Below are 17325 nucleotides of genomic sequence, written 5' to 3'. Positions count from 1 at the left end.
AACTATATAAATAAATAATTACACAATATGAATTATGATTAATTATACTATAATGTATTAGATATATAATCTCCAACGTAACAATATTTTCATGTTAAAACAAAAATTGAAGATGTTTTATTTTATATGTTATAGGTTTTGAGTGTTTGTTTAGTTCATCTTTTACTGATGAAGAAAGATTGGCATTTGAGAAATTAGTTGAGTTTTATATACAACCAGTTGAAAAGGATAATGCTTTTGTAGAATTAAAAATATGGAAAGTTAAAATAAGCAATGGAGATGTCAATACCAAAACTGGATTAGAAGCACTTATGAGCTGTTCGAAGACAGATTTTCCAAATATACATTTGTTAATTAAAATATTTTGAACATTGCCAGTGTCTACAGCCACTCCAGAACGATCATTTTCAACCTTAAAAAGGTTGAAAAGTTATCTAAGATCAACTATGAATTAAGTAATGTATTTAAGAAATATTTATTATAAAAGTTATAACATTACTATATTTTTAATTTGTTTTGTATTTAGGATAGGCTAAATGGACTGGCATTGATGTCCGTTCATCGGGACATACCCATTGATGTGGAAGCAATTATTGATGAATTGGCGCTTACCCCTAGGAAATTAGATTTTGTTTTGTAATCATGTGTTATAGCACTTAAAATATAAATTTTAAATTGTAATCATGAATAACGAACTAAGTATGTCAGTAATTTACTACCTATAGTTTACTAGTAAACTGCTTACATGATGTGTTAGTTAATTGTGGTTTTATTATTATTACAAAGTGTATGATAAAAATAAATATATAAAATAATTAAATACTAAAAAATTGTAAATGGTCTTATAAATATGGTAAATTATTTTAATAAAGGGTAATTGGGGGGTGTGGGGGGCAAAGCCCCCCCACAGATTTGTATTATGAACATTCTCCGGACCCTCCCCATGACAAATTTCTAAATACGCCACTGCAATATATTAACCCCATCAAAAGCTGGAGCAATCCCTTTAGCTGTTATAATCCATGAAGGCCAATCTGAGAACAGTTATATTGGGCCATTTACACTTCTTCAGAAGAATTTCCCTTTAAGCTTTGGTGGCTATGAGGTAAAACACAACAATGATATTTATTATTTATTAAGGCAAGGTATTGGTGTGTTAAAAGTAAAAATAAGCTAGACTTTTATGCGTTTAGTTTTATTAATCCTTAACTCAACTCTTTTTGATTCATCACCTTATGTCTTTATAATCAGTTTATTTTTTTAAACTTTAGGTTTCAACTTTAAGTCACTTATTTATAAACTTTTATCTATAATAGTAATAGTTGTATAAGATGTAACTTTATAAATGATTTTATCAATTATTATTAGGTAATTCATATCTTAAGAAATATCTTATAGTGAAATAATATTTTAGGTTCCACTAGTCTTTATGACTGATGATTCCACTGCTGAAAAAAATGCATTACTTAGACTTTGGCCAAAGGCAAATAAATTTCTTTGTAATTTGTATATGGCACAAGCAGAGTGTCGATGGCTTCACGATTCCAAAAATGGAATTCATCTTTCTAACCATATGCCATTAATAAAGCTATTTCAATCGGTAATATTTAATTTTGATGTTCACAATTTATTTAACTTATTAAACTACAAAACATCAAACCAATCAATGAAAATGTTGCTATAGATTCATAGCAATTAATAATTACATTACATTATATACTTATTATACCTAGTTTAAATTATACACCTAATCATAGAAATTTTAATTTTTAGGCAATGTATTCTGAATCAAAAAACGACTTTCAGATAATTGAAGCTCGTATTAAAAAAGAAGCCCCAGATAATTTTATTAAGCAATTTGAGAATAACTGCAAAAGACAGGAACAGTGGGTTCGTTATCATAGATCAAAGATTATTTATCGGAATAACAATACAAATAATTATGCTGTAGCATCAATTCGAATAATGAAAGATATATTATTAAATAGAACTAAAGCCTACAATGTTGTTGCTCTTCTAGATTTTATTATATCAGTTGGTGAAGAGTATTTCACTCTACGCATACTTAATCATGCACATGGTAGACATCTAGAAACCCACAGATTATATACAAAATGATGTTCTAAAATGATATTAACACTAGTGATGTAAAAAAAGTTAATGAATCCACCTATGTTATTCCAAGTGTAAATAATCCAAGTGAGACATATATAGTAAATATAGATAATGGAGTTTGTACTTGCAAAATGGGACATACAGGATCATTTTGTAAACACCAAGCATGGATACATAAAAACATCAAATCGCAACTTCCAAACGCACCAGCTGTTACGTTAGAAGAACGCCATGCACTTGCTATGTTAGCTTTAGGAAGTACTAAATGCCCTAAACCGACATTTTTTTTAGGATTAAAAGAAAATGTATCAATTGCATCCAAGTCAGATGATATAGAAAATACTGATAAAGACATTCAGCAATTGGATAATACATCAATTAACTCATCAAATGACATACAGAATACTATAGAATATCCAATTAATGAAGATTCTCCGATACAAAATAATTTTAATAATGACTGTAATAATAGTTTAAATATAGAAGTAGAACATGTTCAAAATGAATGGAATAGATTGCAGAATATGATACCAACATTACCACCATCGATACTTAAAAAAATAGGAAATAGATTAAGCCATGTAAAAAATACATCCCAATTTGCTAACTTAATGTATTCACTGAGTAGTGCATCTTCCAATATAAACAAGAGGAAAGGTCAAATTAAAGTACAGCCAACATCAATAAGTCGTCGTAAAACAGGAGTTACACGTGGGTCTCGTAAGATAAATGCTGGTAGAAGGCCATCTTAAAATATTATAAAAAAAGACCACATAACCTGAAATACAATGTGGCTCAAAATCAAATGAATGCCAAAAATCATTAGAATCTAATGGATATTTAATTTTAATATGTATTTGTAGTTGTAAAATTTTGTATAATTATTTATTAGGTAAGTAATTGTTTTTAGTTTTAATTTTATAAAATTAAACTGTTTTCATTGTTTTAGAAGAATAAAATAAAAGATTTTTTCCAAATTATAATTTTGTAAGCCAAATTATTATTGTTATTTATTTATTAATTATTATTATTTATAATACTTATATGTCAATATTGTTGGTCTTTTTACATAGGTAATAATAATAATAATAAAAATTTAGGTCTCTAGTTACAATGATACCTTTTTTTAATCAATTATATTGGTACATGTTTAAGATTATTAATTAAGAATATATTTTAATAAGTACTTTACTGTTTGTCGTAAGATGGCTGTTAAAAATTGTAGGTCTTGAGTTTCCTAGTATTTAGTATTGATTGTAATACAATCATTGTATTAAAATTAAAGTTGAGGTGATGGTAGAAAGTTGTGTAAGTTAATAGATATATAATAGTTAAATAGAATATAATTCGTATATAAATCTATTGAGTACTACTCTAACTCTATGTATACAATATATATAATATTCAAAGTAAAAGGATTAAGATTAGTTGTATAATATAAAATATAATATGATATGATAAAAATTTGATATTGATAATAATTTGTATTACATTTACAAATGTTATACACGTTTTTTACACGTTTTCAAATTAATAAAAATAATTAAAATTGAATAAGATGCGTTTGATTTGCAATCTGACATCAATAACTTGCTTTCATGGTGTAATAAGAATCACTTATCTTTGAACGTTGATAAATGTAAATTTATGCACTTTTATTTAATAAAAAATCCAATTAACAATAATTATTCTATTTCCGCTTCAAATATTGAGCTTGTATCTCAATTTATGGATTTAGGCATTATTTTTGACTCTAAATTAAATTTTTCCCCACACACTGAAATGATAAAGAATAAGCTATGCGTAACTTGGGTTTTATTAAGCGCACTTGTGGCTCATTCATAGATCCTATTCCTTTGAAAATTCTATATTGCTCCCTTGTTCGTTCCCATCTAGAATACTGCCCTCTTATTTGGATAAATAATACCTCAAAACAAAATTCTTCCCTAGAATCTGTTCAAAATAATTTTCTAGGTTTCATTTCCTTTAAATTTAATATATACAGGCCTCCCCACGGTTCTTATAATAGCGTATTACATTTTCTATATCTTTGACACGGTACGCAACGGCTGCCAGTACAAAGTACAGGCATCGCAACGACCGGTCTGCACTTTTATCAACCGCCATCACGGACGACGACAAGACGGTTCTGTCGACTCTCCCACCAACGCCCCAAAGGCTAGGCAGGACGGGAAGACAGGCCGTGCCGAACGAGTATCGGCCGCCGGCGGTCGGGCTCTCTTGCGTTAACCGTCGAACAGCGTAGATCAAAAGTTTCGACCACCCACCGAAACGGTACAGCCACGTTATTGGCTTTGTTTCCCTTTTTTTTTGTTTTTTTTTTCTCTTGTTTTTTTTGTGTTTTTAATAAAACAAACCCCCCACACATTCGTGTACCAGAAACCGTGTGTTAGTTTTTCTTTTTCCTTTTCTTCGCATTGTGTTCTATCCTACATAGAACCGGGACCGGTGAGCCGCGGTCACCAACAACAGTACGACCGTCGTCACCGCGTCATCTTTTACCACTTAATGAACGTCAAATACTCCTACTTTCCAAATTTCTTAATAAATTACTATTAGGCGTTATTGATTGTCCGGAATTGTTATCATTGATTGATTTAAAAATAAATAACCTTAATACCTGAGATCCGAAACCATTTTACCCTCAGTTTTCAAATAAAAATTAAATTTTAAATTCCCCCGCTAATCTCCTCATGGTAGCTGGTAACACTTACCCCTTTGATTTTATATAACTTATTGTCCGTTATCTTTATTATATACCTTATCGCACTTTATATTTTTCTTATTATATTCATTTAAATACTATTAGTTTTATGTATTATTTTTGTTTTAATGTTTTTTTTTCTTGTTTACTACTTTGTTAATATCTTACACTCTTATGTGCACATATTCGAAATTGTAATAGGACTTACGTCCGTATATTTGAATAAATAAATAAATATATATATATATATATATATATATGTATATATATAAATGTATATTAATACAATTGATGAAGTATGTACACATTGTACACGTACAATGTACATAGATCCTCTGATTAATGATATGTATAAGGAATCAGTATATTAATAGCTGAGTGTAGTACCCCTGTAGTATAATTTATTCTGATCTCTTTCTCTTGAGTTTACATTATATTGTTTCTCTAATCTTTCTCTGTTCAACACAAATTGATTCAATATTTTTTTTTTATCAAATATCTCAGGTTCTAATAACACTGCACTAACTGGTATGTTAGTTTATAATCCACGATTCAGTAATAACTAAGCTGGAGATAATTTGATGCTTTAAAGTGGACTGTTTCTATATTCCAGTAAGCTATACCACAACTTATTCTCATCATACTTAATATTTTTAAACATCTTTTTAAAAATACCCATTGATTTTTCTCAATTATCCCGTCACTTTGACTATGATTTTGAAATTTTCACTCATAGATGCTGCACCCTCATACCCTTGTCCTAACATGTATCGACTATTAATACCGAGCCTTTTTAAATTTTTTAAAATTACTGTTGCCAAATTTTGTCCTGTTGTAGAATATACTGGTATAAATTGTAAAAAATCTTCTTTTAGTACATATGTAATATCATTTTTAGCATCTATACTTTGCTCCAAATATCCCACATATAATGAATAGGTAACTGTTCAAAGCAAGATATATCAGTCGTCTCATCAACCAATACGGAAAAACACTTTGATTTGTTTATTTTTTCTACTATTTGTTCCTGTATAATTTTTCCGTAAATTTCAATAAAATTATTTTGCATTAGAGGACTTAAATAAAAAGCATTTAATTTATTATTTTCAAAGTGGTCAATTAAGTTTTTATCGTCACACGAAACACGCATTCGCAATAAAGCACAAAAATTTCCATCATTTTGTTTGGGTTCAACATCTTTTGATGAAAGTGGTCCAGAATCATTAGTACCACGTAAAGCTATTTCTTGCCGGCCACATAAAATTATAGTTGCAATTATCGGTATTAATCTTTTTCGATTTAAACTTATTTGTGCAGCACGCGCTGAATTTAATTTTTCTGCAATATTTTGCTGATTGTTTGAATAGATAGCTATAAAATTATCACCTCGTAAAACGTTGATTTATGAAAATCTTTTTTAGAATATTGATTAAATACTTCAATTACATGTTTCCAATTATTAACAATTTTGAATACTAAAGAGGAATGTTTTGATTATTGCCTTTGCCTCCAAATTTTAACCAAATATTACACAATATTTACATAAGACACCACCAATATCAATTCTAGAGTAAACAAGCCACGGGAAACGTTCAAACCAGTGAAATTAAAATTTTAATTATTTTTTTTTGAAGTTGTGGATGTTGGAAATACATAATTTTTATCTGGCATCCAAGGAGAAGTTAAAAATTTTAATTCTAGTTCATCACACACATTTTTATTTAAACAGTAACTAATATCGTTGTTTTCAACCTCAATTGTTTCGTTATAATTTGAATTTAACTCATTATTTTGTTTTGTTTCCGATTCTAAACTTTTAGTTTGCACAATACTATAACTTTCCTGATCAGATGATAAATTAATATCTACTTGTGTTTGGACAGTGGGGATATCATCAGTCTAAAATAAATAAAATAGAAGGTATTTTTTTATTGATCTATACTCTATAGTATGGTAATTAACATGTTCAATTATTAAAAAAAAAATAATAATATACAATCAAACAACACCAGCAAAAATAATGAGACATTAAAGTCAATCTATGTGTCGACCTCGGCATTGAACGTAATAATAATTATTAATACATAATAAAATACATTTGAATTATAACCATTTTATATAATTATAATCAAATACAATAGTAAATTTTTAACATACCTTTTGTCTTTTTGTAAAATAATTTTGAATTTGGTTTCTTTTACTCATTTTATACAGTTTATGTGAGCACGAACAGCAGTAAAATGAATGTTTACAATACACACAATAATGTTAAATACTTGTTTTATAATATTAAATAATTTGGATTTTCAGCGACCGTCTTTCATATATAAGTTTGATGTTTATATCATCTGTGAGTTGTGACAATCACATTTATTGTAACTAGTATCATTGATTATAAATGCTAGTACCTAATCGTATCTATATATGATCCTTATTTTTATTACGGCATTGAAATAAAATAAAATGATAAATTTTATCTTATTTTAAATTACTACTTTAACAAAAATATACAATTATTATTTAATACAATTTATAGTTTATAAACTATATTCACCGCTAAAATGTTTCTACTTTTAAAAATTCGGGGGGGGGGGGGGGAGAGGGGTCCGCATCCCTGGACATCCCCCTCAGTTACAGCCTTGGTCCCATTGTACCACACTATAGATATTTAGCATTACTTAATTTATTCTGATCTCTTTCTCTGGAGTTTACATTATATTGTTTCTCTTGTCTTTCTCTGTTCAACACAAATTGATTCAATAATTTTTTTTTATCAAATATCTCAGGTTCTAATAACACTGCACTAACTGGTATGTTAGTTTATAATCCACGATTCAGTAATAACTAAGCTGGAGATAATTTGATGCTTTAAAGTGGACTGTTTCTATATCCCAGTAAGCTATACACAACTTATTCTCATCATACTTAATATTTTAAATCTTTTTAAAAATACCCACTGATTTTTCTCAATTATCCCGTCACTTTGACTATGATTTTGACTCATAAAAAAACATTTAATATCATTGTCTAAAAAAAACGTTTTGAATTCTAAAGAATCAAATGGTACATTATCAGATATAATCTCATTCGGTATTCCATATCTAGAAAATAATTTCTTCTGTTCGTTAACAACTGTGCCTACATTTTTAGAATTACTTTAATTGATTCAAACCACTTAGAATAGTAGTCTGATACTACAGTCTACAAAGTATGTTTTACCTGCAACTTAAGTTACTTACTATTTATAATTCAGGGTGCCAGCTTAGAACCCTTTATAGAAAAAATATAATTTGGGGGTTAAGACTTAAGTTACAAATTTTGATTTTGCGGTTACAAATTATTACGAATTGGTTGCTAATTTTCTAGAGTTGTCTGAGTTCAAAATTTTAAATTCGGGGTGCCAGGCTGACGGACCTTAAAAAAAATATATACAACTAGGTGGGAATCTCGACATAGCACAGTTTTTGCCTTAAAGTATCGTTACAAGGATGTTTTAAAATCTTTAACAAGTATAATGCTAACAAGTAACAAGAAAGAAGAAATTAATAGAGCTTAAAGTCTAAAAAATAAGTTAGAATCTTTTGAGTTTGTGCTAATACTTAATATATGAGAACAAATTATAAGACCATTTTATGTGGTATCTAAAAAATTTCAATCAGTTGATTCTAACCTTCACAATGCTTATGAATGTTTACAATCAGCTATTACGATAATTCAAAATTTGAGGGAGAATTGCGAAGAACTGGTTACTTCAGCAACACATTTGTGTAGTAGTTAAGGAAGATCTGTGAACATTAATCATCGGCGTCAAATATATTCAAACAATTTTTTTGCTGATTTAGATGGAGACTGAAGACAAGATGTTATGGAAGAAATCCTCCGAGTAAAAGTATTATTCCAATGATTGATACAGCTTTAGTTCAGCTAAATAATCGCTTTATAGGTTTACAGAAAGTAGTTGATAAAGTCAACTTTTTACAACTACAAGTAATTCTACCATCTAGTGAAAATGACCTTCTCTAGGCTACTTATGACATTATTTTCTACTATGAGAAAGATATAAGTTCAGATTTTTCAAGACAGATTTTATCATTAGTGGAAGTTATGATTGATTCACTGTTAACTATTAAAACTACAAAAGATTTAGAAAATGATATGGTTTCTCTTTTTAAAGAGTTATTAACTGCTTGTATCATTTTTATAGCATTACCGGTCACTGTTGCGTCAGCTGAAAGTTCATTTTCCAAATTAAAAATTATAAAAAACTACTTAAGAAACCCAATGGAACAAGAAAGGCTATCAAATATTAGTATATTAAGTATAGAACGCTCAAAAACTCATGAATTGAATATAATAAAATTATTAATGATTTTGCTTTAAAAAGGCAAGAAAAAAAAAATTTTGTAAGTAATTTGTCTACAAATTTCCAGTATATCATTGATATACTTAAGATAAGAAAAAGTTATTTTGTAGAACATATTTTAAATTTCATCTACACAAGTATTTAGTTATGTATATTGGCTTTATGATTCTTTGTATTTTACTTCATTTACTCTTGTTCACATTTATAATTTTAGGTATTATTATTATTATTATATATTATTATGTTTGTATTTAATTTTTAAAGTGTATAATAAATTACGACTTTTTAAATAATGTAAATAAACTAATCTGAATATATATACTATTCAAATTACAAGGTAACATAAACAAATTCGGTTATAAAGGCTGATTCCTATGGGACCTATAGAAACAACTTACAATAGTGAAAACAAAATTTTTATATATTATATATAATATATTGTACTAGTATAAGGGCCCCATAATATTGTTTAGCATTAGGGCCCACAAAACCTAGTAGCGGCACTGGTCTATAGTATACGATAACTCGTAATGTGGGAGATTAAGTTTGTTGGAAGAATTAAAAATTGTTCAATAATTCAATTTGTTTGAATTAATAATTGTTTCATGCTTTATTATTGATTATTTATTATTTAATTGTGATGGGAAAAGTGAATAGACCACAAAACTCACCAAAATTCCACGAGCAGAGAAGATAATAATCCTTAAAAATAAAATAAACCATAGATCTATATCTGCGTACTAAAAACAACACTGGTGTCCAGCATACATTACTTCTTCAATAGTTATTGTGACCTGAGATGTTGATAATGCAACAGGCGTATTCAGATACTGTTTGATACAGATTAATGCATAAATGCATTGTATGGTTCGCGAAAGTCTAGAGTTTAAATCAGAGTGATATTACTGTACTTTTAGAACACTTAGTGGATGGCATGTGTAAAATGATACAGATTATTTTTACTATTGAATTTACGTATATTATGTAAAAAAAAGCTATAATATTGTACAAATTTTATAGTTTTTGTGAAAATAAAGTATTGATAGATACATTCTGAAAAGCTTTAGATGAACCAGGGGCGTTAAACTACTCCAGTTGAATCACCGCATCGATAGAGCCATAAATAAATTAAATACAACGTCGTGTCGATACTGTTATAACTTTTGATCCTTTTTTTGTATTTTGAATAGATATTTGTATGTCCTCCATAAGCTTGTCAATAATGGCCATCTGTTCACATGACTTTGTTCGAAGTTTTTCCAGCTGATCTGATAAACAGGCTATGTCGTTGGCTGCCTGACACTGAACTGATGATATATTTCCATTTATTGTGGAAAGTTCAGCCGTAAGCTTAGCATGGCGTTCATGCAGACAGTGATTTTCGCCGTCAGCCCTGTCATTTTCGGAACGAAGCCAGTTAAGCTGGTAGAGTAACCCCTTTCCTCGGGCATCTTCGCCATCTGTATCCTCCGCCCGGGCATTTTGCAGACATCCTGACACTACCACAGACTTGATATAGCCTGGTTCCGATGAATACCGCATCCAGTCAAACATGGGCATTACTTCCTTGACATGAAACACCGATAATTGGGCCCGATTTAACGTCCGGGACTCAAGTTCCGCATATCGATCACGTATGGACATATGCTCACGAGCCAGCACCATGCCAATCTGTGTTACGCGGTTACTGAAAACGCTGTCTACAAAAACCCGAAAATCTGTTAACACGTCGTTGGTGACACGCATCAGCAAATCACCACGGTCACAAGTGTTCACAGCCACGTCCCGAAAGAACTGTTGCATACTGACATTATCTTCTATTGTGACTAATGCTGATTTAAGTATGCAATCGGCTTTAGTATCTGGAATAGGAAACTGAGGGTAGATAATCTGTTCTGGTTTTTCTATATCCTTGGAAAAGAATAACCCACACATAACTTCTTTATTTGGATTCTCATCTTGGGGACAAGTTTCGTTTGGCATCTGTGTTTTCGGGCAACACAAGTGTTCATCATTCAAACGTTCTTTCTGACAACACGCTTTTTTATCGTCGGATTTCTCTTTAGGACAACAGACCTTTTCGCCAGCTCTCAATGCACTGATTAAAGACTTTAATTGACATAGTTCGTCATTGTTTCGTCGATTAGAGCACGTCAATTTTGCCAACGTCTGTCTGGCACATTTGTATGAATCTGACTCGCGTAAAGTTTTGTCATCGGTGCACCGTTCCCACGCCTCTAGCAAAAGTTTTTCGAATTGATTATTATTAGTCATTGTGGTTGTAGTGTAAAAAGATTAAAATAAATTAAAACTTCCAGTGATTTTAGATCTGATCATAAAAATTTAATACAATTATTATTCGTTTTCGATCTATTTGTTTCGATAGTAACCAATATGAGATTATTTGTTTCAAATAGCTAATATACAGACTACACTATATGTTTTTATTAAATATTGGTAACCTCTACTCATCGATTATGTGGTTTTTGTATTATTGTAATGGTTAGCCTAATTAAGTGATCCAATATAGGAAGGTTTAATTGTAGATCAATTGGTAAAGTTAGCTTGGTGTTTTATGGGTTTTGACAGACCAATTGCAATCAATAATGCGCTCATTTTATTCAATTGCACATAACACTACTTTATATGCAAAAATAAAATTACAATAAAATAAAATAAATCACGCTCTAAATTAATTTAAACTTTTATTTTATTCGCAAAAAATGTTTCCATATATAATGTATAGAATAAAAAAAAAATTAATATACAAAATTCAGTTAGAAGTAGACAATTAGTCGCTTATATGGTGTAAATTAATAATTGACATAACTACCCTTAGTAATGACTTTTATTATAGTATTTATTTAAAAATTAGGTTTTATAGTTATAAGATAAGATAAAATGTGAAATGTATGCAATCGTTGATATTATACAAAATAATGTACATTTCTGTTTAACTAGTTAGTAGTATATTACGTACTTTGGGGGACGAGTGGCAAAGCGTTCTAAGGCGTCTTAGATCATATACTATGGATGGAGCCACGGCGTATTATATCAGTACAAAAAAATGTTGCCGATATTGTGACGAGTCTCTTGATTAAATATTAATTAATTTTAATATTAATTAATATTAAGATTTAATATTTATCCATAGGTTACAATGGATACTATGGATAAATATGCGAGGAGTTGCATTGCGCATGCGTAGATTGAGCGCCTCATCAAGAGACTCGTCACAATATCGAGGTCCGTTACGCCAGCACTGCCACTTTTGAATTTTAATACCAAACCTTGACAGTATTATGTACTTTTTTTTGTACAATTATGTACAACACCCCAAACCCGATCAAAACCGTTTTTCCTATGCGCGTGTTGGAATAACGTTACTCCAGCACTGCCATTACCAAATATTTAAAAATTTCAATTTTAAATGATATAGTCTTATGTACTTTTTTTTGTACAATTTTGTACAACACCCCAAACCCGATCAAAACCGTTTTTCCTATATGCACCGGGTGGCATAGGCGTGTGCAGGACTTAGTGGTAGGTGTTGCTAAAAATTATATTTAATAAGTCAATACATATTATTTATTTTATTAATACAAAAATGTCATTTATTTTATACAATACGTTATTACATATTATTATTATTATTACAATGCTAGACGTCTTTTGTAATGTTTCTTATTTTGTACATTTTAACTACTACGTTACTAACTATTTTTAGTTAGAAAAAATAAAAATTGTGAGTGTTTGTAGCCCGCAGGTGTTGCTATACCAAACCTTGCAACACCCGTGCGCACGCCTATGCCGGGTGGAATAATATAAATAGGCAGTACGATACACTGGGCGATTATAGAACGTCCATATCATGTCAATTACCTACTAATACACTGTCTCCCACAAGTTTGAAATTCAACACAAAAACCATATCATAATAAATGTTATACAATTTGTACAAATTTTTAATCACAATTCAAAAATTATATCATCCGAATTAAAAGATGATGAAATTGTTTTTATGTCATACCATTAGAATAACACTAGTAAATGAATTTAAATTAAATATATTTATATATTAGGTATAATATGTATATTGTATACCTATACAAAATATGTTTTTTTACGATTTTGGTTTAAATAAATGATTATGCCGCCTTAGTGTTGAAATACATATTTATCTATAATTATATGAAGTTGTAATAATTTATTTAATTAAAAATCAACTTTAATTTGATCATTGTTCAATTTGTTATCAGTGTTATCCTAACCGGACCATACTTAAAAAAGAGGACACTATTTTGCGTATAGTATTGCCTCCTGAAGAATGACTCATTGTTGAACATGTGTTTCGTTAAAATACTGACTATTAATCCAACATATTCTTATTAGTTATTACAAATATATCAATTAAAAACAAAAAAAAAAAACAACAAAATCAAGCTACATTAGCACTTAGTTAATATACCACACTCTGTAATTTGTATTGAGTTAAATACAATTATTATATATTTCCACTGTCATAATTTCAATAAATTTAATACCTACATAAATATTTGTATTATTCATAAATCGTAATGAATCATTCACAAAATAAATAAATTAAAATTATTTAATGCTTTTTCAAATGGTAAAAATATTTGAGTTTATTTTGTTAAATATTTTAATATTAGGTCGAATCCCAAATTAAAACAAAAATACGTCGAGTTTATGGAAGAATACGCGAACCTCGGTCATATGGAAAGGGTAAACCCAGGTGAAAAAGAAGAAAAGTCGTATTATATACCTCATCACGCGGTTTTACGCGATAGTAGCGCTACCACCAAACTACGCGTCGTATTTGACGCGTCGTGTGCAACCGATTCCGGAAAAAGTTTAAATGATTTGCTACTAAAGGGGCCAAACATTCAAGATGAATTAATATGCATTATTGCACGTTTCCGATCATATAAATACGTCATGTCGTCAGACATAGAAAAAATGTATCGCCAAATTTGGGTGTCGAACACCGATGCAAATCTTCAACGAATCCTATGGCGCTCAAAACGGACGAGCCGATCACCGAATTCAAATTAAAAACAATTACATACGGAACAACGCCAGCTTCCTATTTAGCTACGGGATGTTTAATGAATTGGCAGAAGAAATGCAAGAGTTATTTCCGGTTGCTCATAAAGCAATCACTAATGACTTCTACATGGACGATTATCTGGGCGGCGCTAACGATATAACGGCCGCCGAAAAATTGCGCGACGACGTTATCAATATTTTAAACACCGCCGGTTTCAAATTACGTAAATGGATTGCTAATGATCATCGATTATTAGAAAATATATCAAACGAGGACAATGACCCACTGCGCGTTCTAAATTTAGACGATAGCACTATAAAAACATTAGGTCTGTTTTGGAATCCGTTTGACGACGTTTATCAATATAAAGTAGACGATAATTGCAAAAACAATACAGAACGAATTACAAAACGTATAGTGTTATCAACGATAGCGACTATATTCGACCCACTTGGTCTCGTCGGACCCGTTGTCGTCGTCGCAAAAATATTTATGCAAAAATTATGGTTAGCACGTATAAATTGGGATGATCTTGTAAGTACAGAACTAAACGAAAAATGGCAAAACTATCAACAAACGTTGCCAGAACTTGAAGAAATCCACATTCCAAGATGGATAATTGGTTGTTCTAACGTCTTAGTCACACAAATACACGGTTTTGCTGACGCGTCGACAAGAGCAAATAGTAAATATGTCATTCTGTGAATTGTATGATATTAATTTTTTTAATGACATTTCATCCATAATTATTGAAACTAATCTTTCTTTTATTGGAGCTGTTTTAAATTTTAAACTTAAGATATTCAGAATGTTTTCATTTATACCACATGATACATCTAAGCCCTGCAACCATCTCCTCAGTGATCTTACAGCAGGTAGATTAAGGTATGATTTCATAAATTTATAACCTACAGGTGAGTGGTAATATAGACCCAGCGCAAATGACTTTTCTGTTTCTTTGTATCGTTTTGCACTTATTTTCAATTGACTTAACCGAAATTCAGACCTAGCTATCATGTTAGATCTTAAAAATTTATCCATTTTAGATTTTTTGTCATACACTTCTTTTTTATTTTTTTGTTTCAGTTTTAATATTGTTTTTTTACCCTTGCATATTAATTTCTGAGCATTTCTTAACTTAACCTTCAGTGATTGGATCATACTTTCTTGATGTTCTACAATATTTTTTGCTTTAACAGACATAGAATAAGGTACTTCTAAAACAAAAAATGTGTGTATGTATTCATTACTCAGTTATGGTTAAATCATAAGATACTTTTTTTAAAAATGGTGACATCAACAAGATGAAAAAAAACATAATAGTAAATTATAAGATAAAATCAAAAGTTGACCAACAAAAAAAGCACTTAAACCAACATAATACATAACATAACATACCAATATACCATTACAGAAAACCAAGATCGTGGACAAAACTAATATATAATTATATAAAAATTATATTTATGCAATTATGTAACATTTATCCACAAAACATTTCACAATACACATTTATAAATAATAATTTAAATGATTTTTATTTTAATACCAATTTACAAATGTCTGAGTAAATCATTTTTTTCGCTTGTAAATCTAAATTCTAGTATTTATTCTTACAATTAGTAGTACATACATTTTAATACAATATTACAAAAAAATACAACACAAACCATGTCCCAGACCGGAAATGAAACATCTTATAAATATTCAAACCTGCTTTAGATTCATCCATAATATTATGTTCATTTTTTGGTAACATATTTGCTAAATTTGATGTTGATGCATCTAGGTCTGATCCAAAAAGTGATCGTTTTACTGGATTCTTATGTATCTTCCATTCTTCAGTTAAAACATTATTTTCCTCGGAATGTTTTTTTTTTGAACTTGTGAGTTTTTTAGGAGTTGATAAACGATCAAATTTTTTATACATACAAAACACTGGACTGTGTATTTGATTTTTTTTCATTTCATTTTCAAAAATATTATTGAAATTTAATTTTAAACCTAAAAAACAATTGTTTGTTATTTATAGTAGTTAGGTATAAGTTGGTATATATATTTTATAATCAAATGTATCAAACCCTTACTTTTCAACAATGGTTTAGTTAAAGGAGGAGATGTAACTGGTAAATTTAATGAAGGTATTTCACCATATTTCAATCTAAAAAAATATTCATAAACAAAAAATGTATAATATAATACTAATACTATAGATATGTATAATTTACAATCTTCTACTAGAACCCCTGTTCGGTACAAAATCTTCTGGTTTAAAATGGTTTGAACAAATACTATAATTTAGACTCAGATGTAAATGTCCAAAAGTTCTCATAACTTCATTTATTTTTGAATTTTTTGCAAACTTAACCCATTCTTGAGAACTGAAATTTGTAATATTATAAACAATAATAATTCTAGTGTATTATGATTTACGAATGATTTTTATAATAAACAAATAGGTAGTTACATATGAACGTCTTTTGGAAATGAGTGAAAAGACAATCTCTGTTGACCACTTAAATCATTTTTACAATGATTTATAGCGCATACTTTTTTGGACACCATTTTTATTTTTTAAGCAGTTAAAAGTAATATAAGTAATTACTACGCCTGTTATTAACTTATGAATCTTGTTAATTGATGACAATTATTGATATTCAATCTTCTAAAATGGTGGGAAGTATTATCATATTTTAAGGAGTAAAGTTAGACAATTTAATATCAATCTCGGGGGGAATTGATAAGACCGGTCGCCAGGTTTTACAGTAGTAAGTGTCCCGTATTGTCGTATATAGTATTTGGAATAATATCGTTTTTAATGGTAAAGTATAGAAATAAATGAAAAATGATTTCTATAAAATATTCTTATTTTTTTTAAACAACAAGTTTAGGCATCATAAAATACAATACAACATAATTAATATTTACATACACAATACCATATAATGCCAACTGAAAAATCTGACTTCAATTGATAGCAGGAGTTCGCTATCTAGTTCTTTATAGAAATCTGTGGTAGATATAAGTATATCATATACTTAACTAGTAAGA

General features: G+C 29.3%; 1 protein-coding gene across 1 annotated transcript; it reads right to left on the bottom strand.

Moving 5' to 3' along the window:
- Positions 1-15910: 15910 nt before the first annotated feature.
- LOC126553060 (uncharacterized) lies at positions 15911-16888 on the bottom strand. The gene is made up of 4 exons (XM_050208251.1): positions 16742-16888; positions 16503-16655; positions 16362-16435; positions 15911-16278 (listed from the first exon to the last, which is right to left on the bottom strand). The coding sequence occupies exons 1-4, from the start codon at positions 16837-16839 to the stop codon at positions 15911-15913; spliced, it is 693 nt and encodes a 230-aa protein (XP_050064208.1). The 5' UTR covers positions 16840-16888.
- Positions 16889-17325: the final 437 nt, after the last annotated feature.

Source organism: Aphis gossypii, unplaced genomic scaffold (genome assembly GCF_020184175.1).
Source record: "Aphis gossypii isolate Hap1 unplaced genomic scaffold, ASM2018417v2 Contig00060, whole genome shotgun sequence".
Taxonomy (NCBI): domain Eukaryota; kingdom Metazoa; phylum Arthropoda; class Insecta; order Hemiptera; family Aphididae; genus Aphis; species Aphis gossypii.
This window is presented reverse-complemented; position numbering and strand designations above follow the sequence as displayed.